The sequence below is a fragment of the Passer montanus genome, unplaced genomic scaffold, assembly GCF_014805655.1.
Source record: "Passer montanus isolate IOZ18808 unplaced genomic scaffold, ASM1480565v1 scaffold54, whole genome shotgun sequence".
Classification (NCBI taxonomy): Eukaryota; Metazoa; Chordata; class Aves; order Passeriformes; family Passeridae; genus Passer; species Passer montanus.
The window spans coordinates 910,959-934,579 of NW_024370374.1; the positions used below are offsets into that span (position 1 = coordinate 910,959).

Genomic DNA, 23,621 nt, shown 5'->3' on the forward strand with positions numbered 1-23,621 from the left:
CATTGTGAAATGATAATTTGTAACCCTGAGCCCTGAACTTTCATTAATTTCAGTAGTCAGAGGTACCGCTGATTAAATGAGCTGTTTCCAGGAGAATAAATCTCCCTGCACACATAGAGAGAGTAATTGACAACACACCAAGATTTCCTGTATGGCTATTTCAGATGTAAGAGTCTGGTGTGATTTTGTATCTGTTTGTAAGCTTGGGAGCAGCATTGGAAACCTCTGCAAATGTTTCCCATTTTCAATGTGAAACAGTTTTTACAAACCCTTGAAAACATTAAAATAATGCTAAAAAATAAAGGAAGCATTATTTGACCTGAAGCATGGTTGTTTCACTTCCCAATGTTGCAAACAACTAAAAAGCCTAGTTATTTTGACCCACTCTATTTAAAATGTTAATTGTGTAATATAAAGTTTAGAGATCTTCTGCCATTGCTAATCTCTATCTTCATTTCTCTTCTTAATTGCACATTTGAACAAGAAATTGTAATGTTTTTAAATTAGCTCTTAGGATCTATTGGGTCTTATGTGAAGGAAAAGGTAGTTCCTTGGAGGAGATGAGGTTTATATCCAGCTAGATCTGGCTGGTTCCCAGCAACATTGCAGAAGTTGCACTTACAACAAATATTTTTGAAAAATATGTGTTGAATCGTCATTACTTTTCCTTTCCTCAGTCCTGCTGTCTGAAGGAAGCCTGTGTTTTGTATTCAGTGTGCTCTTTGCCTGCTTGGGGAAGAAGCAAGGGTTCTTGGTGTGTGATGGCCACGACTTGATAACAAAGAATAGAATTACAATGGAAATTAGACAAGTTCTGTTTAGATGGGAAGGGGAAAATGGCTCAGAGTTTGCCATGTGGTATCTCATATAATGAAGAATAAACATTGTTGTCTCCTTTAGAATTTCATTGCATATTAACAAATATCGTTAATAAAATAATAAAGTCTCTAGCATTTTATAGCTGCATGAAGATCTTTCACATGATCTCGTTTAGTTCCCACTGACCATGGGAGGCTGTGTCACATAGTCCTCTTGATGGATTTGTCAGATCTGTCCTAAAAATAGCTATTTCTTTAAAAATAAACAGTTACTGTCTTGCTCCTCAGTTTAAAATTATGTTTCAGACATTGCTTTCTTATGGCTAGGAGTTGTCCACTGATTTCTATTCAAGACTTACTCCTGACAGTTAACACTCACTTGTATTGGTGTTCTGCCACTTGTCATTCTTCCTCTAAAGTGAACCCCGCCCCCCCTTCCCTTTTTATTACTTGTCCTAATGAGTTTACATAAAGGAATAATATCTCCTCTTGGCTTTGAATGTGCCAGGCAAAATAAGTGAGGAACGCTACATTTCATAAAACATATTGTTGTATGTCTTAGTGCCTCTCTTCACTTCTTGCCTTTTAAAAATCTTATTGTTGTGCAGAGCTGAAAAAGAATTGTATTGAGATAAGCATCACTGTGGCTTGTTTCATGGCATTAATAGCTTTATGTTGTTGTTTTAAATCCTTCTGTTGATAAATTCTAGATAGCTTTTGCCTTTTTCAACAAAGTTAATCTTCCTTATTCTGTCGTCCTCTGATTGATTAATATGGTCTTCATCCTCCCCAGTAATTTCTCACTGATAATTTCCCTACTTTTAGTAGAAATACTTATTATTGCTATGCTCTTGAGCAGAATCACAAAGCACATTATGTCATTACTTTGCATTCAGTTTCTATTAGGCAAGGCTTTTCCTTCCTTTCAGAATGCAATTCCAGTATATCCTGGCATTGGCAGTGCTCTCCAGAGTTGTACCAGTCTAACCAACCAAAAAGCTGTGCCTCCTTTTTTGTGTCTTTGATAAAAATACGAGATGAGCTCCAAGACAAATGTCTAAAGAAATTACCTTCCCCACTTCTCTTTTATTCTTTTAATCAGTAAGCTTCCATGAACTTTAAGGTTATTGTTACTCTTGTTTTTATTGGTGAGTATACTGAGATGGCATAGTTGGAAAAGCATGGGTCTCCAAGGCAATTTAGTCACTTGTAATGGGGCTGTGAAGAATGTAGTCTTACTGTGTAGCCCCTCATTAAATTCTGTAATTGTGTGTCTGTGAATGCTCCTGTTTTCCCATGTACAATGTCATAGAGGCCATAAGTTCTGCTTCTGTATGTATCCAATTATCTACCTTATCAGGGATGCCCAGCCCTCTGTGCTTCATCCTAAAGCCATTGTAACCAAAATTCTGAAATAAACTTTATTGAGACCCAACTAACTGGAGTGCTCCAAGAATCCTGCCCTGGAGTTGGGCTCTTGGAAACACACGCTTGACCCAGCTGTAGCTGCTGCTTTTGGTCGGAGACATTAGGCAGAGCATTTCTGCTTGTGGTTGTATGTGGCTTACAGAGTGGCTACTAATATTTTTAATCTCAAATTTTTGATTTAGGATGACTCCCTGTACTGGAGGTGTGGCACATCTCCCCACCCCCCACAGCAGGGTGTGAGGGAGGGTCCCTTTTAATTAGGTCTGCTGATGTTGGTGTTCTACTCAGCAGAAACCAATAAAGACTGGTTTGCCCAGGGTGATAAACATGGACACAGATTCCTAGGAGGGTCCTGGCCTCCAGTAGCAAAAACTGTTTAATCCAGGGATGGCTACACCTCCCTGTTTCTCACTGCTCATCTCTCCCTGTCTCTCACATCCTGCCCGAGGATTGAGAGTGATGCTCCTCTCCTCATCCCCATCCCCAAATAGACTTTGCAGGATATAAATTCAAATAATATGTCCATCATTAGAAGCAGACAAGTGGCACAGCCACTGTAGGACTCAAGTACCAGAATGCTTTCCTTTTTTGCTTGTTACTCATTTTTAAAAAGTTGACAAAATCCAGTGGGCTGGAAAAAGAGGGTGTTCCTAGTTACCCCTAAGAATTGTCCTTTCTGTGTGGATGGAATAGCTTGTGGCTGTTGGAGCTGAAGCAGTGAGACGTGGAACAGTCTTCAAAGAAAGTCTTACAAGTAGGTGTGTTTCAGAGCTGAAATTTGTTATTTATTAGAAGTACTATATACATGGAAATATATCTTCATCAGCTCTTTGGGTCTGGTCTGAACTGTTATCATCATTTTGCACATGCTTTTTGTAACCTCACCATTTGTTCTCATTTCCTCTTTTTTCTTTCTGGCCACCTTGCTTTCATCTTTTTGCTTCCCAAGAGATTAAAGGGCCAAAATGCTGCTCCCTAAATTTACTTCATTATCCACAGAAAGTTTCACAGTATAATTATAACGCAAATAGGAAGCTACTTATATTTAGAAAAGACAAGGCATTTAATTTAGTACCAAATAGCAGGAATGAAAAGTATTCTCTTTTCTATCTATGAAATTGCTCAGTCTTTTCTGGATAACAAATTTTGTTCAGGCTGCTTAATAGAGTTTCAAGTCATATATTAATTATTAAGCGTGATCCAAAGTGTCATATTTACGAAGTGTTGCTGCAGTGGTGTAATTTAATGTCTACTGTCAGGAAATAAATCCATGGAATATAGATTTGAGTCCTGACTAGGCCACTAACTTAAGTGACTGGAGGTGCTTCCCTCATTGCTCCAGGCTCATTTTTCTGTGTCTGTGAAACATATATTACAGCAAGTACCTATAACAGGTTGGGTGAATGACAAATTCTTGATGCAGTTAAGAAGTTGGAATTTATTTTATAGAAAATGTTTATGTGTCAAAAGATAAGTTTTGGTATGTCTTTGAAATATTTTGTCCTGTGAATCTGAAAATACTTCTAGAAGTTCTTCAGGAATGTGAATATCAAAATTTCATCTTCAGTATTGCTGTTGGTATATATTTCTTTCTTGTTGTGTTGGCTTTTCATGGCTTAACAGTGCTACTAGCATATATATTAAATTATAGTACAAATTGGAGAAACTGTAGCAAGTAGCAACAGCTCAAATTAACTTAAGAAACTAAAATTAATTAAAATCATTTATGTCTGCACAAAGAATGCATACTGTGTTAAGAAGTAATATTAAAAAAAGAAAACATGAAAGTTAAAAATCATCATAAAATAGGTTTTTAAAAGGTAATGATGAGATATGTAATTTATCAATTCTTTTAATGTAAGCATAAACAACATTTGACAACTAGTGCTTCAGAATATGCATCAGTTATTTTCTGACATTCTTCAGATATATTTACAATGTTATTGAAATAGGCAACTGTTTTTCTGTCCTCATGCTAATGTATATCAGTAAATTGTCTCTAACTATCAATATAATAAATGGTAAGCAATTATAAATCAATGGAGACCACAAGCTTTAGAGATAAGCTATTCAGAAATAGAGAAAAAGATAAAGCAATAGCTTTATGCTGTTCAAGAAGCAGAATTTTATGAGCTGTAGAACCCAAGGGGAATGTTCAAAATCAGAAGAAAAATAATATGGTGTTTTGCTAGAAACGGTAGTGCAGACAAATAAGAAGGTAGTGAATAATGAGAACAATAATGTGTATCTGGGCAATCCAGCTGGTTAATTTGATGTGAAAGTCTATTCAGTTTTCTTGGAAATGGTAAAAACTGTTTGGCTTTCTGATCTTTTTTACAGAGAAAAATGTGAGATTGCAAAGAGATGTGTCTGTACTGGGTTGACCTGTCTGGATGCCAGGCACCCACCAGGTCACAGAACATTCTGAGTTGGAAGGGACCCGCAAGGTCCATCAAGTCCAGCTCTTAAGTGAATGGTTTACACGGGGGTTGGACCCACAACTGTGGTGTTACCAGCACCTGCTCTGACAAACAGAGCTCCTCAGAGTCAAAGCCTCTTTCTTGCTCCCCTCCACAGCTGGACAGGGGAGAGAAAATATAGTGAAGGGTTCATGAGTTAAGCCAGGGGGAGATCACTCACCAAATACCTGCAGAGGTACAACAAGCTTGAATTAGAAAAATTAATTGAATATATTGCTAATAAAATCAGAGAGGGATCCAGCCACATCCATCTTGTAGTCTCCAGGGATTGGCTCTGCTGGACACAGGGGAAGTTTCTGGCATCTTCTCACAGAAGCCCCCCCTGTAGCTCCCTCACTACCAAATCCTGGCCACACAAACCCAGTACAACATATTTGGAAATAATTCTCCCCAGAGATCCAAGGCTGACACATATTCAGTTGAGTGTTTTTATTTCCCTTTCTGCACATCCCAGTGTAGCTGAACATGGGCCCTGTTCTGGAGTCCTGATGGGATGGCTAATTGACCCCCGGAGCTGGGATGGGCTGGGCTGGGAAGAAGTCAGTGCTCTGGGTGGGATGTGCTCTCTTCCCCTACAGATGCAGGAGCTGCTTTTGGTGCTGGGGAGCAGAGCCAGGTCTCTGCTATCCAGGGAGGGAATTGGGGATCCCCGCTTTTTAGTCATCCTTTGGAAGTACTTGTTTTGGAATGAGATCAGGTATGATTTGATGTTAACCTGTGGAAACACTATTTACCAGGGGTAGGAGGTAGTTCTGTGGACTTGTTCTGATGGACATCGCATCACAGGCTCCAGGCCAGCTCTTCTCAGTGCACTATTTCTTGTCTTGATGTTTGCCTCAGGATGAGCATGTCCCTCAACTCTAATTTAATCCGAAGGCACCTGAGTGATATTCTCTAGCCCTGTCATTGTTCCCCTGCACAGCATTCTCTGATGGACACAACAAATACCCCTCTACAGGAAATGTCTGCATTTCAAAAGGTTACTTTAGAGTTTGTTTCCATCTTGCCTCATAAGAGGTCAGTAACAGTCATGTAATGGTTGGGGTAACCTCAGTGATATATCATAATGAGAAATTATAGTTGGGTAAACGATTCTTAAAATATTATGGGTTATTAAGTAATTACTAAAGTGCTTTACACACACACACACATATAAGTACATCAAAGCATTTCTTATTAGTGTTGCAGTGGCACAGTTTGACACTTCAGCTTCAATACAACAGAGCCAGGAGATGCTTTGATCCAAGTGCCAAACTGCACCTTTGCAACAAACAGGACATGCTTTGATGTAGTGAAAAAAGAAAAAAAAAAAAGAAATTTTCATTCAGAATTAAGTTTTCTCCTCACTTTTTTTGTATTTTTTTTTCTAATATGAGATGTTTGGAAGGTAGTGCTCTAGGGGATTGCATCTCCTTCCTGAAAGTGCAGTCCATGGAGCTCAAATATGATCAGGATGGGAATCATATTAGGGAAAATGGTACCTTTACAATTGTTATGTCAAGGTGAATGCACAGCAATTTGAAATCAGAAGCTGAACTGGTTTTCACCACAAGATGGTCTCTGGTATTGACACAGCCAGGGTTAGTTTCTTGGAAGACCTCTCTGGAAAATTCTGATCCTTAAAGTAAGTCTAATGTATGTGGTCAAGGACACTGTGTGGTCAAGGACACTTCTCCTTGTCCTTGCCTGCATAACTATGTGTCATGAAATAGCTGCTGTAGATTGCTCCAGGGCTGGCGGAGATTGGAAAGGGATTTCTTCATACACTGTATATTATTTTGATGGCCTTTAATGGTAGAAGCAATTTTATTTTTATAAATATTTTTTAAGCATCATAGTGAACTTGAAAAATAAAGACATAAATATTCAGTTCTTCCTAGGAAACCCAGTTCTCATTTAATATTTTTGGTGTTCTAACGGGGATAAAAGAGACACCTTTGACTAAAAGCAATAAAAATTAAGGTAAAGGTTTAAACTTTGATGAAAAAGATTATAAAATATGAAAACTTCTAAAGTAGTTCAGAAGATTCTAGTCCTATCTTGGAAAAGGAGGAATGTTCCATGTGTGCTTAGGCCAAAAACTCTGTTACATAGGTGTTAGTGGAAAAAAAAATAAATTCAAAGGAGGTGGTGAATGATCACCAGCAGATGCAAGAAGGCAAGAAACTTGATCAAGGTTTTGCCAGCAGAGCATGTGTGGGTTGTTTGACTTTGAAAGGGTAGGAGTACTTTTCTGGAATAGTCAAAGCAACCAAAAAGAGCCAGTCTAGGACAAAGCTCAAAGCATGGTCTGTAAAATGGCAGAGTTTGTGTTATTTAGTGTATGGAATACGCTTCCTTGTGCTAACTTTTCTTCATATTGTGACATGAACTTTTTATTCTATATCAGAAAATAAAAAGGAAGGAAGAAAGCAGGAAGATATAAAAATGGATAAAAGAAAAATAAAAAGCAGACTTACTGTAAAATATTTCTCTCTTAAAGCACTGTTAGAAACCCTGTTTTCGTAGCTTTGAAACTCTTTCCTCTGTCCAAGGTTTCCCACTGGACCATTAAGGAGGCCAAAACAGCCCCAGAAGCTGACTTGTCTAAATGCCCTGAGGATAAGCCCTTCAAATTTATGTTCCACTTTCTGAGAAGTGGCCTCCCATGGGTGTCTGGAGCTGTTCCTCACAGCTGGTGTGCCCTGTGTGCTTGTTGCTGCTGCTTCTGCAGAAGTGCATCAACCAAGGAGGGCGTGACATCTCCTGGTGACACATCTGTACTGGAGCGGGGTGGTTTTCCTCTCCTCCAGCTCTGAGCTGAGCCGCTCTGGTTTGCCCTCACTGTAGTCCCTGCTGGATACAGCAGCTTGGTCCAGAGATCTCTGACACCCCAGCCAGTCTGAATTAGTCTGAGATTCTGACACGTAATTTACATTTGCAGACCCCTTGGAGGCACAGTTCACTGAGCCTTTCTTCATGCTTTGCCAGCTGAAATAGAGTTGTTCTTACCTTGTTCTAATGAGAGAGATCATGGCTGTTTGCCTTGAGGTAGTCAGCTAAACCTCTTGTTACAGTGAGTGGAGAGAAATGGGTGTTTCTAATGCGTGATGCTTCTTCCAAGGAAGCATCTGAAGGAGGTGTTAGGTGAATTATAGCCTGAAAGCAACCCAGCTCTTCTCTGATGATGTGATTTGAACTAAAATTATTCCTAAAACTGAAAATATGTGAGAGACCAAATTTTCAGTTACTGGAAAATAATGTAGTTTTACTAAGAAAGTATCCATAGGGATATAATAAATTACCCCATCTTAAAGAAAAATACAAAATCAATATTTTGACTAGATATTACAGAAAATAAGGTTTTCATCTAAAAGACTGGTGAATTTTGGGGTAATATGTTAGATAACTGAAGGATAAGCAAAGAAGACATCTTCTTTTAGTGTATTTCATGAATTTGGGGGACAGTCTATAGGATTTTTAAGTTGGCCCATGTTAAGAACCACATAAAATGCGCATCTTTGGTTTTGCCTTTTCTCTGCTGTCTTTCACAATCTGTGAAAACCTTGTTTTGGAAAGCCAGATATTTTATATTCTGCTTTGGTGGTCCCAGGTTCCTTGCTGGTTGCATGCCACATGCTTTACTGTACAGTACTGTACAGTACTCATCTGTTTTAGAGCCACCTTTGTCCTAAGTCACTGTCAGGCAGTAAGCATCGTTTTTACTGACTCTCAAGTGATTTAAATCGTACAGACTGAGACATATTAGGTGATTTCACGTGGCCCTAAGATAATTTCCACTGTCTGTTGCTATTTTTTAGCTGAGGCCATATTTTCTACTGTGGAACAGTTTCCCCTGCAACTCTTTTCTTGCTCATGTCCTCTGTTGTTTGTGGCTAAGCCACCACTGCTGTTGTCCTTGTTCATGACATGAGTCACAGTTGTCACACTGTCTGGAGTAGCTCTCCTCACCCAGTCTCTGATCTGGATCTAATCTGCAGGATGGAGACCACAGTCTCTGAAGAAAGATGTATATCCAGAACAATTAAGGAAAGAAATCTAAAGGGACAGGATAAGTGCTCTGTTTACACTAACTTTTTTCTCCCCGTCCATATTCGTCTTGCTCCTAAATGCATAAATATGCATAGGACAGCTGGGATCTTTTTATGTTTTGATATTCCCTGTGCTGCAGATCAACCTCATTTCACTGACAATGAAGCTCTGAAACACAGACTGTGCATATACTTATATGCCTATATGAAATCTCTTTGTGAAATGATGGCACTTTGTATGTTCATTCTTTCATCTTTGTACTATCTGAAGTGTATGCGAAGAGCTAGGTTTTTGTAGTATCAAAAATATTTGCTTGCAGATAAACAGACATGCAGATAAATTTTTGAAGATCAAACACAGTGGCAGTAGTAGCACCAGTGTTAGACCCCAAGTAGCTGTTGCTTCTAATCCCAAATTTACTCATCTAGCCGGATTCACTGAGTCTTTCCAGCCCCCCCAAGCCTGCAAGCACTGATATTGAAGCCATGTAGCTGTTTGAGATCCTACCAAGTTCAAGGTGATCCTCCTAGTCCAGTAAAGTCTTACATTCCAGCTTTTGCAGATATGTTTTTTTAGGACACTTCTTCTATAGGTTAGTGCATTTGGAAAGAGTATATTGTAGTCTTCAAATTGTAAAACCAGCTGCTATGAGGAAGCCCTTCCTTTGGAAATGCTAATGAAAACAATTGAATTCAACTTACATATAATAAAACTTTGTTAATTTAATGAAATGAAGGGCACAAAATCAATTTGGATAAATGTGTGGTTTTAGTGTGTGGAGGTCTTATTCATGCAGCAAGCAGTGACTGCATCTTCATCATAAATAATTAAACCCCTTTCAGATAGGCAAATAAACAGAGGCTTTTTATATTTCTCTTTTCCTAACAATGTGTTATGCTATTAAGAAGTATTTTGATATCCAAGGATGAAGGACAATGTAGAAGTGCAATGTATAATAGCAATAACATTATTATTATTATTATTATTACTAGGAATAATAATAATATTATTATTATATGAGTCCACTGGCTTTCCTTTTAAGATTTTCTATTTATTTCAGTTGCACATTTTTAATTGCTTAGAGAAATGATGTAGTCATATCTCAGAGTTGGTTTAATTAGAATTATTGATGTCTGAAGCAGCACCCAGGCTGGGGGAACTGGGGTCTGATCAAAGTCACAACTAATGGTTTAGTGAAGTTAAAAATTCAATCTGTAATTAACATTGAAAGAGAAAGCATATGCTTTCAAAAAGCACATTTTATACTAAGGAGAAAGGCACTTTTTATTTATTTGGAAATATTCATTACACTGAAGGTGTAACAGTAATGACAGAGTTGTTCACCTGGAAGAACACTGGATGCAACATTGTGCTTTTACAGACACTGATATACTTTACTGTCCTTAATTAGGTTTAGAAGTGCATATGAAATAGGAAGTTCACTTTAAGAAGGGTTCGAAGACTTTTTGAATTTTGAGTCTTCTCTGGGGAAATCTTTCTAGCTTGATTGAAAGTATCGTAATGTTTACAATTTTTAAATGTATTATATAGAACAGATAAGTATAACACTGGAACAAATTCTGATTTAACGTGCTGAAGAAAACAGAAGACATTAAGCAGACGGTATTTTAAAGTCTGTATCAGCTCATTGACTCCTGAGGATGTACAGGACGTTTGAGCATCTGAGATGAATTCTCATCTTCATTCTGAAGGTGTCAGTAGATATGTTGGTTTAGTAAACTTTTGTAGAGTTTTTTTGCAACATGTTGGCTCTGATTATGTAGTGAAGTGAAACGTGGCACTGCCCAGGTTTAACTGGGAAAGCACACTTTGTTCATGTTTCTCCAGCTTTTTGGGTTGTGCATGGAAATCACGACACCAAAGCGCTTTTGTGACTGTGCACATGGTGTGACAGGGCTGGGAACATGGATAAATTTAACTGCACTGCTGGAGGGGGTGATGGGTAACAGATGGAAGGTGGTGGGGCTGGAGAAAGTTCAAGCAGACCAAAATAGAGAATGTCTTTTACTTGCATGATGAACACAAGGAAATAGGCAAAGTGCTGCAAGAGTCTTGATTTCTCTTAAGCAGCCTTCTGGGCTTCTGTTATTTGGTATCTTATATGGACTTTTTGTGCACCTGTAGCTATGATATTTTATGAAAAATCCTTTGCTGAGATTTTTCCCTCCTGAGAGCAGAGGGCCTCAGGAAAGAAATGTAAACAATAACTATCTGCTGCTGTAGAATGCAACAGGTGCAGCTGGGATTGGTGCATGTTGGTTGCTCCTAATTAATGGCCAATCACAGATGCAGCTGCATCAGACCCTGAAGAGTCACAAGATTTTGTTATGTATTTCTATTCTTGTTCTTTCAAGCCTTCTGATGATTCTTTTAGTATAGTTTTAATATAGTATTTTAATATAATATATATCATAAGATAATAAACCAGCCTTCTGAAATGGAGTAAAGCCTCGCGTCTCCACACATGGGGAGTTCCCAACATGCACCCTTCTTACTATCAGAAATAAATATATTTATTCCAAGGTGTCTGGGGATCTTCCTTTGATGAGAGCAATTGCAGTTTAGTGTGCTGTGTGGAAGACCCACCACAGATTTCATCTTTTTATGAAACTGTGTTCACACATTCTCCAAAAATATGCATTTTTATCATTTGCACTTTATTGATCAGCCCTTCCTGAACCATTTTCATCCCTAATTAAGGATGCAGAGAACTTTACATTATTCTGCTTATGATTTCAAGAGCTCATTTTATACTGATTGTTTGGGGATTTGCTTCCTTGGGAGAATTTATTACTGTATGAATGAAAATGCTTTTCTGAAGCTGTTAATCAGTTCAAGATTTTAAAAAACTAATTGAGAATATTTCTCATTATTATTATATTCTCAGGGGTACTATAGGGTGTGCACACTATTATAATCTAAACCTGTAATTTGGATTTGCTTCGTGTGCCCTTTGGCACAATGGTATACATGGGAATTTCAAGGAGAATGACTGACATTTAGCCACCCCAGCCACAGTGAAGAAAATGTGCTCTTTATTATTTTCTCATCAGCTGCTGCCTCCTGTTAGCAGTGAAATTTTTTTACAAGTGCTGTTTGATATACTCATTTATGGAAAGGCTCAAACTAATCAAGAGAACTTTCTAGCACTATTGGGCTGCAATATAATCTTCTCAGTGAAGTGGGGGAGGACTCATAATGTGAGTTGTTCTAAAATTGGTTGAGGCAAATCACCAAAGAATTTATGGAAAGGAACATCTATTCTCTGTCATGAGATGTTCTAGATAAGATAATAGGCTATTTCTATCACTGATGTTGAAACTTAGCATTTCAAGTGCTAGATGGAGTGATGTATTGCTTATGCATTGTACCTAGAGATAGTGCATGAAGTCTGATGGCACTGGGTAATAATGCTGAGGCTCGTCCAGGAAGGTTTCATACATAGAGCCAGTGTCACCCTAATGATTCCTTTTGTGCTGTGCACTGGATTGCAGACAGTTGGTAAGTTGGTGGAGAATATTGTTTCTCAGTGTCCTCTTTTATAAGAGGTTTCATTCATCTTTCATAGTTCTGATGGAACAATCTGCAGCCTGCAGCCTGTGTAGTTCATCAGTTTTCTTTTAAGTGAGCATTCCTTCTGAGGCAGAATCAGAGGCTGGCAGATTGGCTGAGGTTGGAAGGGACCTCTGGGAGTCACCTTGTCCAACCGCCCTGCTCACTTATGGCCACCTGCAGCCAGTTGCCCAGGACCACGTCCACATGGCTTTTGAGTATCTCCAGTGGAGACTCCACAGCTTCCCTGGGCAGCCTCACACTGCAGGAGTGTTTCTGATGTTCAGATGGGCCCTGCTGTGTTTCACTTTGTGCCTGTAGTCCCTGGTGCTGTCACTGGGCACTGGCTCCATCCTCTTGGCACCCTCCCTCTGGGTATTTAGATGTGTGTGTAGGATCCCCTCTGAGCCTTCTCCTCTCCAGCCTAAACAGTCCCAGCCCTCTCAGCCTTTCCTCCTGTGAGAGATGCCCCAGTCCTCACTCATCCTCGTGTCCCAAGGCTGGTCTCTCCACTGCTGTTCCATCTGTCTCTTCTGCTGGGGAGGTCACAACTGGCTCCAGCATTTCAGGTGTGGCCTCCCCAGATGACCAGCAGGAAGGATCACCTCCTCACCCTGCTGGCAGTGCTTTATTTAATGCAGCTGAAGGCACCATCCACCTTCTTCACAGCAGAGTCATCTTTCTGGTTCATGTTCACCTTGGTGTCCCCCAGGACCCCCAATTCCTTTAGTGTCCTTTAGCTCTGTTCCAGCTGGTTGGCACCCATCAGCTATTTTGTCTTAACATCTGTCCCCTTTAGGTGGTTATTCTTAAATTTGGTGATCTTGGCAAAGAACGTACAACTCTTTAATTGCAGGATGCCAAAATTGCTTGCTGAAAGTACTTCTTATTCTCATTGATATATTAGTCTTTTTATGAGATACTTAATGTATTTTGCTATGCAGAATTTCTGAAATGTAATTGTGCAATCTGTAGGGAGTTTTTAGTATGATTTTACCAGTCATTGTAAATTCAATGAATCTGAATTTACAGCAGCTATGCTTTCAATAGGCTTCAAGCAGCTGTGTATGTGAAAGTAGTTCGCTTTAGGAATGTGTTTGAACCTAAAACAAAAAAAAAAAGTGTATAATCCTGACTGTGTAGAATACCCCTGTGTGCTGAGGGTTCCACTGTTTGAAGTTCATTGACACAACAGACCTCTCCTATTGATCTTGGTTTTCATTTTATTCTAGTATGCATATTTAATACTCTGAACAGTTGCTTATATATAATATATGCAGATACAACTCCAGTATCACAATTTAATTGAATTAGCAATTGTGACTGAAGATACTGAACAGTCTTAAAAAATAAAGCTTGCGTTCATGAATCGTGAAGGTAGCAAAGGTTGGCCTTGCCTCTACCTGGTTGCTTGAGAATATTTTTATAGGAAATAGAGAATGGTGACCTAAATGGAAGGAGAGTGGACTGGAATCATAAAACTGAGAAGTTTCTCACAGTTTGGTTTTGGACAACTTTGGAAAGGTATTTGTATCTCTCTCTGCCTTATTTATCTCACCTGTTAATTGCACATTATATCTCTCTACTAATAAATATATAAATATATATTATAGAAATTAAATCATGGTGGTCTTTGATTTACTAGTGGTCTGCATTTCAGTTTCTCTGCAGAAATGCTATCAGAGTGATTTACATGGGTGACAGTAGCATGAAGACCACATGCTGTTCCTAAATAGGTAGAAAAACACTAAATTTGGAGTCCTGACAAAGTACTCCAGTATGTTTAGGAACAGCATAATGTCAAAAGGAGTAAGAAAGCACATTCCTGGAGAACAGTAAGATACTGCCAGCAGGTGCAAGGCGTTAGCAGGCAATGAGCTGAACTTGCATCCTGAAATTCATGTCATTGGTTCAGTAATGGCTGGAGTTGGCAAACAGGTTATTTTGACCTGTGTGTTTCCTATGCCCATCTTCAAACCAGCTACATTATGCTTGATTGGCACTATTGTTCCAAGAGCTGGAATACATTAAATACTGGGCTAGTAGCCCTGCTGTTCTCAGGATGGTGTAGTCTGAGAGACACATTGACCATCAGCCTCAAATTTGACAGAAAGTCTCTGCCTCAGGTTGAGACTTAACCCACTAATTGTGAAGACAGTCTTTTTCTGGCTTGTGGAGAGATAATTAAAATCCTGTTTGCAGTGAAAACTCAAATGCAGTACTAAATATGAAACAGTTCTTTACCTTGCCAGGCTTTCTACTGAATGGTCTCCTTCCAGTTCTTATGTCCTACATCCCCCAGTAATCTTTAGATATCAGAAGAAAAAATTCTTTCAACTCCAGTCGTGTGAAGTGAGATTTATTTGAATGAACCAGGATCTTTCAGTTGCATACTCCAAGTGTGCTGCATATTTAGCATGGAAATCAATGAATGTGAGGGCATGAGAGAGAGATGCACTAAAATCATAAAGACATCATCTTGGACTGTGTATAAGTACATAAAATACTAAGATGAATTTCAATACATTAGATGTTATATATTAAAAGAATTAATCTTAAAAAATGCTGGTACAAATAGTCTGTGTTATTATTCTGATATTGGTTTAATTCCATTTATTCTTGGTGAGCTCATCATTCTGAATTTGCATGTAAGTTTCAAATGATTAAAAATCTTTACACCAGTCCAAAATTACACAATAAAGCATACTACAGCTGTTCTTTAATTATAAAGGATGGGGAGCACACATTTCATCCCTAAAAGCCATATAGTACTATTAAACTGTTTGTGTGGGTTTGATTATTCATGAATGTGAGTTTCATTCATTATCTTAACCAATATTTTATGGTTTACTGTATCCTCAAAATAGGAAAATGGACCAAAGCCTATACCATTTATACAGGAAAAACTATTCCTGCCCAAGAAGGAGCTCTGAAGGCCAATATAAATATAAAGCAATTAAAATCAGTCTGTGAACACAAACAGCCATGACTACTGAAGAGAGAGGAATATGTTATTTGGTGTTAATTGTTTGCCCAGAATCTCCTAATGAGTTAAAATGAACATAATTAAAAAGGAGGCTAAATGTCAAGGAAAAATTTTCTAAGCAGTAATTCCAAAGCTTGCTGCTGGCTTCAGACAGAGGTGGGGGCAGTCTTTATCACCTGAGACACTTAAAGCTGTGAAACTAAAAAGTGATGATTAAAAATGCCAGCAGATAGTTCTTAGACAGATGTCTTCCCTGTCCTTCTTGGTTTTTAGTATCACTGTTGTCTTAAGAATGAAGTGGCCCCATGAGGCTGAGCAACAGCCACCAGTCATTATTCAAATGTAGTTTAATTAGAAAGTTATCTGTGTTCTCTAAGTTACCATTTGTTTAACAGCTAAATTGCAGTACCAGCTGTATCCTTGGTATTCCAGGCACACTAGGCTGCAAACCTGGGACAAGGTCAGAGTGTTTTAGCCTCTCCTACTGCGACTGGGAAAATCTAGCAGACTTTAAGGGTGGCTGTTGGCACTGTATTTCTGCTCTGTATTGCATATATTTAAAAATACAGGCAGGCCCCTCTTGTAGCAAACCGTCAAAGCTAATATAGAAATTTAATGATATAAAAAATAACGGTTAATAATAAAGGATAAAATTCAGTCTTTATATAAGTTTATGTAAAACTGAAGAAGTAGGCAGATGGGAGGGTTTGTTGGAGTTTTTAGAGAGCAAGAGATTTTTTCATCTGTTCTCATTCAAAGTAGTTGTCTTTGCTTTGCTTTCCTTTCAGGGTTTATTTGAAATAGTAGAATGAATCCTGTGCAGCAGGGACACTGTTTGCATAGCGCTGTCAGTGCCATCCCTTTCTTGCTGTCTCTGTCTTGTGGAAGTGAGGCTTAGGCTGGAGTAGGAGATGAGAAGAGGCTGTGTTTTAAATATAGCTAATGCCTCAGTTGTCTGGGTGCATTTTTCTGGTGTTTTTATGTTGAAGAAAAATACTATCATGAGGAAAACAAGGCTGATATGCTCTGGAAGCAATGGAGTCAGCTTTAAAGGTGCAATTTTAATTCAGGAAGCTGGAGACCTGTGTGATCCTTTCTTGTTAGTACACACTTTTCCTGCTTATAGGTCTCCTAGTAAGTGGAAACTAAAGATAAGGAATGTATATTTTTTGCATGAAAAAGAATACAGTAATGGTTTGATGAATAGACACTTTTACAATAAAACTCTTCTGTCTCATTGGAATTGTAGATTGCTAGCTGTTACATGACACTGAACAGGTTTCCTTTTAGTATTGTCACACAGTGACTTAAATGTGGAGGGGCATTAGAAAAGATTGAATTATTTTAATTTTACTTTTTCACAGGGTTCTGAAGCCATTGTGTTTTATTTTGAGATAAATTATCCTATTTATCTTGTCTGCATAAATACCTATATGAATAATGCAAGAAGCTGCTAAAAGTAAAAATTACAGACCTGTCCTTAAAGGAAAGGATTAATATCTTGCAAGAGCTTATACGAAACCAACTGGTGCCTTTATTCTCCACTGCAAAAATGTGCCATTTATGGGCATTTGCAAAGCCACTATAGTGGAGTGTTTCCAGATCCATTAACAGTTGTCTACTAATGGCAGTCAAATGACTGAGTGAGGTAAAAGCAGGCAACAGGATGATTTGTATGAGATCTCCCTTTACATGAATGTTATAACAAGGCTTGAATGAAAAAAACTACAAAAGCAGTGTCATGGTGGTAAGAGCAAGAAATGAAAAATACTACCCTTGATGGAAAGGTAGGTCAGATATTTACTCAGAGACTGCAGAGGAAAATTAAGATTATGAAACTTCCCAAGGAAACATTACATTGTCAGTTTCTCACAAGCACTCTGTTTTAGATTATAGTTACTAACACAGCCATGCAGAAAGCTCATACAAAACTACTGCCTATCCTGCTGCCAGGAGCACCAAGGGTAGGCAACACCTGCAGCAGGGCAACACAGCCAAAAGATGCCCACCAATGATTTCTTCTGGCCTGTGCAAAGTGACTGGATTTCTGATGAGGTTTTAATGTGCTCCTTTGAAAAAGATTGGAATTTCTGCACTGTTTTCACTCACAGATCAGAACTGTACACTTTCATTTCAGCTTAATGTAACTTTAAGAAGAAAGTACACATAGCACATTCTGGTAAGCATCTGCACACACAAAACACACCAAAATAGTGTGTATGTCTAACTCAAATTCTGTAGCAAAAACTCAAACCAGACTTGGATAGAAAGACTTATTCCGAGGCAAATATGCAAATATGGTGCTAGAATCTAAAGATGGAAAAGCAATCATGAAGAGAAGTGAATTGATTCATATTCCCTGAACTGGCTCTTATCTATATCAACATTTCTCTGTGCAGAAGAAATGCTCAAAAAAAGTGTTTTGAGGACATAAGATGTCCCGCTGGAAATGGTTTATTAATTGAACTAAATAATGTCATGGTGTGTGACATACCATTTTATGAAGCTGTTATTTGCTTTTCCCTCTTGGTATTCTGAGCATCATAAAACTCAATTTCTAAAACATCCACAATATTTTCCTATTCACGCAGATCTGTGTTTATACACATGCTACAAACAACACAGGATCATAGGAGAACTTGCAGAGCTCATAATGGTATTTCCAACCCTTTTAGTGTTTATGTGCACCATTTCAAGAAACAGTAATGTGTTAGATAAGCAGAGATGCCATTAAGGGTTTTACTTGTTGGTACGGCTCTTCATGCACATCACATCACATGGTGCTGCTGCTGATGTGCTCTCAAAAGAATCCTAACCTGCTGCAGAAGCAGAGGGAGAATTGATTCCCTGTTCTCCTTCCTGCACCATCCTCCCAGCCTGTATTCAGCACCTACATGCAGGAGAAGGCTGAGCTGGGGAGCAAGGAGGAGTGCTGATCTTAACCTTAAGAGGAGAGGTAGTGGTGGGAGGTAGAGCTTGAAGAGTTTTTTACTGGTTTATTCCACACCAGTGGTGTCTGTCATGGCAGATTTTCCTAAAAAGCCCATATAGCTTCTCTTGTCCTTTGCTCACTGCCCCCAGCATGTGTAGGACAATGCTGACATAGTTCCACTGGTTTAAGAAGATCGAGGAAGTATAGGAAGAACCTGTAAAACTGAAAGCAAGTCTTTTTTTCCTAGCTCTGCTGGTTGAATAAATTGGATAGTGTCTCCCTACACATCAGGGAACAAAAGCTGTAACAGGTATGGTACTGCCACAGTAAAGTCATCTAGTCTTGAAGGAGTTCTGTGTATTATTTTACTTTTTGACATAATGTACAGGCATAACCTAATGGCTCTTCTTCCCTTGAGTAAAGGGCTGCTTAGTTTTGGTACCCTGGCCGACAGGCTTTCTGAAAAGTAGGCTGCTAGTCAGTTAGTGTCCTTTGCCATGGGCCTAAATAATATACTTTTGAAAGGGCTTAAGCTTGGAAATGAACTTTAGGAACACTATTAATTTTGTAAATTAAAAACGTAAAATTGAACAGATTGAAGTCCAGTACAGGACTGACACAAGAAAGCAGTCTTTAAACATAAACATTCTCCAATCCAGCACTGGGAAAGAAAGTAAGAAGAAGGATTCATTTGCAATTGACCTGCAGTAGCAAAGTCATTCACTTTCCAAATAGGATTAAACCTGTTTCATCAGCCATGACATGTGAAAAGATCATGGTTATAAATTCCATTTGCTGTAATGAATTGAAAGTGTCTGGGTTTGCAAGCAGCACTCACCGTTGATGGACAGCTACATTCGTGCAGTGTTTTAACACTAAAATTAGCTTCCACAAAGTACAAAGTACAGAAAAGGTGACAGCAGTGACAGATCTTGAAGCATTTAAAAATTGACTTTTTTGTTAGATAGGAGCTGAATAAAGCTAGAAATAAGTAGTGTTTATGATCCTGTTATGTAGATAACTTGGCTCATGCTTGAGTTAGGGCGAACACGAATCTTGGAAAACGGCATTTTTTAGGTTTCTCATCCATATTTCAACAAGAATAAATATTGTTACTGAAATGAAGAAAAATCAAACTTTGTGGTACTACTTGTAAGATGTAAGAAAATGGGATTGTGTTGAAGGATATTTCGTTCAAATCGATTTCCATGTACATCAACATGACTCCAGTGCAGTCCATGAAACCATATTGGTGTATGTATTTTGGAAATTGAGATAAAAGCTACATTCTGTGGTTAGTTAATCACAACTCAGTCTTGCATCAGGATCATGAGACATTTGTCCTTTGGTGCTTGTGGAGCTAAATGTCATTTCCAAACCTATTTTCACCAAGTTTTTTTTTTTGTTGTTTTGTATGCACAATTTTATGCACATTTTAAGTGTGCCAAGAAAAAAAATCTCAGTGGGTGAAAGTGGGAATTATTTGCGAATAATTTGAGTCTCCTTTTAATTGATAAGTTACCCAGCTGAAAACTGTCCAAAATTAAAAAAAAAAAAAGAAAAAAAAAAAAGCTTGAGCTGAATAGAGGAACGAAAACATAATGGCTTCTTAAATTACCACAAGGTTAGCATATAATTAATTTGCTAATTTTAATTACAACCCTACAAAATGTGCTGGAAAATGCTCAAAGGGGAGAAGCAGCCAGGTGCCAGCCATGATTAGCCAAGGTTACTGGCAATTACAAAGTCTCTATTAAACGTGTTACAGAAATTTGAGAAACCCCTTTCTAAAAAGAGCACATTTATTGAAACTCAGCAGGGTATTCATCATGCTGTATCTTTCCATTGCTACAGACTTGCTGTCATTTGCCTCACTCTTTTCCAGCTAAACGTTTTATTGCGCCTGAAATGTGGACTGCTTTTTCTGTTTGTCACACGCTGTTACACTTGTACTAGGTATTTATTTTGATCATATAAACAAAAGAGATTAACCAGTGTTTGTGAAGTGTTCTGAGCACCTTCAATTCCAGATAGCTGCCAATATTGCAGCTGAATGCTGGAAACACAAATCCTGAAGAAAATGCTTTTTCTTTCCAAGGTGTCCTGGCACATACAGTTTGTAAAGCAGAAATATTGCTGAAACTGCCTTTTCAGTGGACAGTCTGTTTTGCAACCCTTTAAATGCACAGACATATGTAATTGCTGAGTTAAAAAAGCAAACAGAAATCCCCAACACAAAAAACTGAACAAGGAACAAAAAATCTGCATGTTTGCTTTGCATTTTCAGCAAATCATGGTGTAAAAGAATGTCTTGTCTATAACAGATTACATTATGTATTATTGTTATTTTTTATTGTTGTTCTGTGAGTCATGCTTTAAATGTCTGTTGTTTAGAACTGTAATAAACCTTGATCCATCTATTAACGGAAATCTTTTAAAAAAACTCCAAACCGATAAGATTTTAAAAAAAACCAAACCTACACTATTGGTGTCAAAGGAAATTAATTTCCTGGCTGGCTTGTGTTTTTCTCTGAGGCAGATATTGATGAGTGTGCAGAGGGGATCATTGAGTGTCACAACCATTCACGCTGTGTTAACCTCCCAGGGTGGTACCACTGTGAGTGCAGAAGCGGTTTCCATGACAATGGAAGCTATTCTCCTTCCGGGGAGTCCTGTGTGGGTAAGCAATGATCAGCAGAGCCTTTTTTTTCAGTCCTTGTGCATGGTGTTCCCAAGTGACTGTGGAGTTCCTGAGCAGTGTCTCAGGCCAGAATGGGCTGCACTGAGGGTGTCTGTCAGCACCCCCAGCCATGCAGGGGTTCCACAGGAGGGGCATCCAAAGTGTGACCCACTGCACCGCTCCCTTTATCAGAGCAAGTGGCTGTGAAACCTGAAATGAAAGTGGGCATGCTGGGGAGCATAATTGCCCACAAAAGGGGAAGAGGTGGTTTTCCAATTCAAGGTTTCAACAGAGTGATAGAAGAACATATCTGTGGTATGTCCGTGTTGCTTTGGTTTGCTTGTTTTCCATTTTTCAGCATCTTCATCATTAATTTTTTAGAATTATGCAAATAACATAAAATTCTCTATGCACCATGTTTGCAGAATAAGGTCCCAAGAGCATGAACAGAGAGGGATTTTTAATGAGTTCAAAGGTGTTTGTCAGTGTTTCTATGGGAGGACACAGGATGAGGCTCCATGAGGAGTTAATGCTGGCTCCTGCAGTCTGTGTGCCCTCACTGGCTGTAGGGCTCGGGTGCCACATACAGCAAGTAAGCAGCAATAAAACCATAGTGAAGATGGTAATTTTCTGCTTTTCCCCTGCCTTACAGTTTTTCCATCTTCTCAGTTATTTGCCTTATACATAATTTCTATGTGTATTTTATCAGGTGAGTTTAAAACTCTTTAGAAGGGATCCCATTTGAACTTCTCTCAGGTACAGATCAATTGGCTTGTAGTGTCATTATGTCGTTTCTTTGGCATTTCAGTTACTTAATCTCTAGTCAGTTATATATGAGTTTTCTATAAAAGCTCTTCTCCTTCTATGGGTTTTTTTTGTTGTTGTTTTGTTGGGGGTTTTTTTTAATGCTGTAAATTTAATGTATCATGTCCATAACTTCAAAGGGTGTTTTCTATGATTTAAAATCTAAAATTAAAATAAAAATTTGTAACGAAAAAATATAAATTTACTTGTAAAAACCATTCCCATCTTTTATGAATTTTGGCTATTAGAAGTCCATGGGATAAGGTAATGTCATAATTTAAAAATGCAGAGGAATGATGATTTTCAAAGCAAAGTAGATTGTCCAGCTAAGTTAGCTTTTTACACATTGTCCTAAGCTGGTGAGGAGCTCAATAAATCATAGCAGTGAACTTCTTCAGAGGGTGTCTGTGTAAAAAAATGGCAAATTTTACAGCATTTCATGATTTCATAGATAAAATAGATGAAAGTCATGTGTTTCTAAACAAATTCTCAAGTGTTAAGAGTCCTCCTCTGGTTTATTTGTATGTTGTAAAATTCAGTGATGAGTGGGGTGATGAATGGAACAGTGTTGAAAATACCTTCTTTGTGAGAAGTCAAAGCAACATGACTTAACTTTCAGAAAGCCCTGAGGCAAATGGGCATAAGAGGCATTTTTAGCATTTCTGGGGCTTGTACCACTCACATCGGGAGCCCCATCCCTCCTGCCTCCTGTAACTGATTTGGGAAGCAGAAGATCAAGAGCCAAGCTAATGTCAGGAGAAGACAGGTACGTAGGCAAGACTCTGGATGACCCCCAGGTAGGCTCAGGTCTGGAAAGCTCAGTATTGCTTGCACTGAATCACAGTTGAAGGGTTGGGAGCTGCAAAAAGAACCCCAAATGTTCTGATGGAGACTGGAGGAATAAAAATGAAACCACACTGCCCTCATTTTGTCCTGCGCAGCATGCTGGAAGTCTGTGAGGTGAGGTGCTCCTCTTGCCATATGCAAGTTGTAAACAGAATGTGAAATTAGTGGGGTTATTTTAATGAAATAGCTTCTCTGAACCATCTGCTGCAGGGTACCAGTGAGGAAGAGAAATTAACCAGTTTGCTGCACCAGTATAATGACATAAAATAATTTAAAAATTAATTGGAAAATTCTGCTAACCCATACTGACAAATTTCAAACCATGATGTTTATTTCAAAATGCAACTAAGAATTGGCTAAAACAACAGAGAAAGAATACTGCACCTTCTAGCTAATATGTCACATTACAGAGCTTGTTTGCTTGGTGAAACATATAGAGTCAGAACCGATGTCTTTCACTCTGTTTCAGATAAAACAGGGTTCATCTGCTTAGCAACAGTATTTTTTCCTTGTGTATTGTATACTGAATTTGTGTACATGAGGTGGGTATGAGCCATAGTCTTTCAGTGTGTTTTGAAACATTTCTTCTTCCTTCCTGAAGGACAAACTTGGAGAACAATAAATAGGCTAAAACCATAAGAAATAAAATTAAACCCTTTCCTACAAAATAATAACAATAAATATTACACAGAGTCTTAAATATCACAAGACAGTGGGAGGGAGTACTCGTCCCTGACAGATTGCCCAAAGCCCAGGCAGCCAGTTGCTTTTGTTGGATACATTTATGTACATATTGGTTAACCCCTTTTCCCTCCATTTTTATGTAGGTGTTATGGAGCTGAGTCATTGCTTGCACTATCTCTGCAGTGCTTGCAAAACATTAAGAAAAATAGCATCTATTTGGGAAGTGTGATACCTCAGTGCTTCTAAAAGCTAAATTCTCATTAACAAAGAGAAAACAGTGATGTTTGTCACCTGGTGAGGGACAATTGAGTAAATCAGCAGATGGGGCAGGGAAGGGCATAATATTGCACCAGAGCTT

General features: G+C 38.5%; 1 protein-coding gene across 3 annotated transcripts in view; it reads left to right on the forward strand.

The window, feature by feature from the left end:
• Positions 1 to 23,621, forward strand: part of NELL1 (neural EGFL like 1) — a 277,445-nt gene that overhangs the window by 237,743 nt on the left and 16,081 nt on the right. Inside the window, exon 15 of one of the 3 annotated variants that reach the window (XM_039725136.1) lies at positions 20,789 to 20,929. The exons of 1 other annotated variant lie outside the window; for it this stretch is intronic. In XM_039725136.1, the coding sequence (XP_039581070.1) occupies positions 20,789 to 20,929 (141 nt within the window). The remainder of the gene's footprint in view (positions 1 to 20,788; positions 20,930 to 23,621) is intronic. One more of the 3 variants, XM_039725137.1, reaches the window with a different exon arrangement.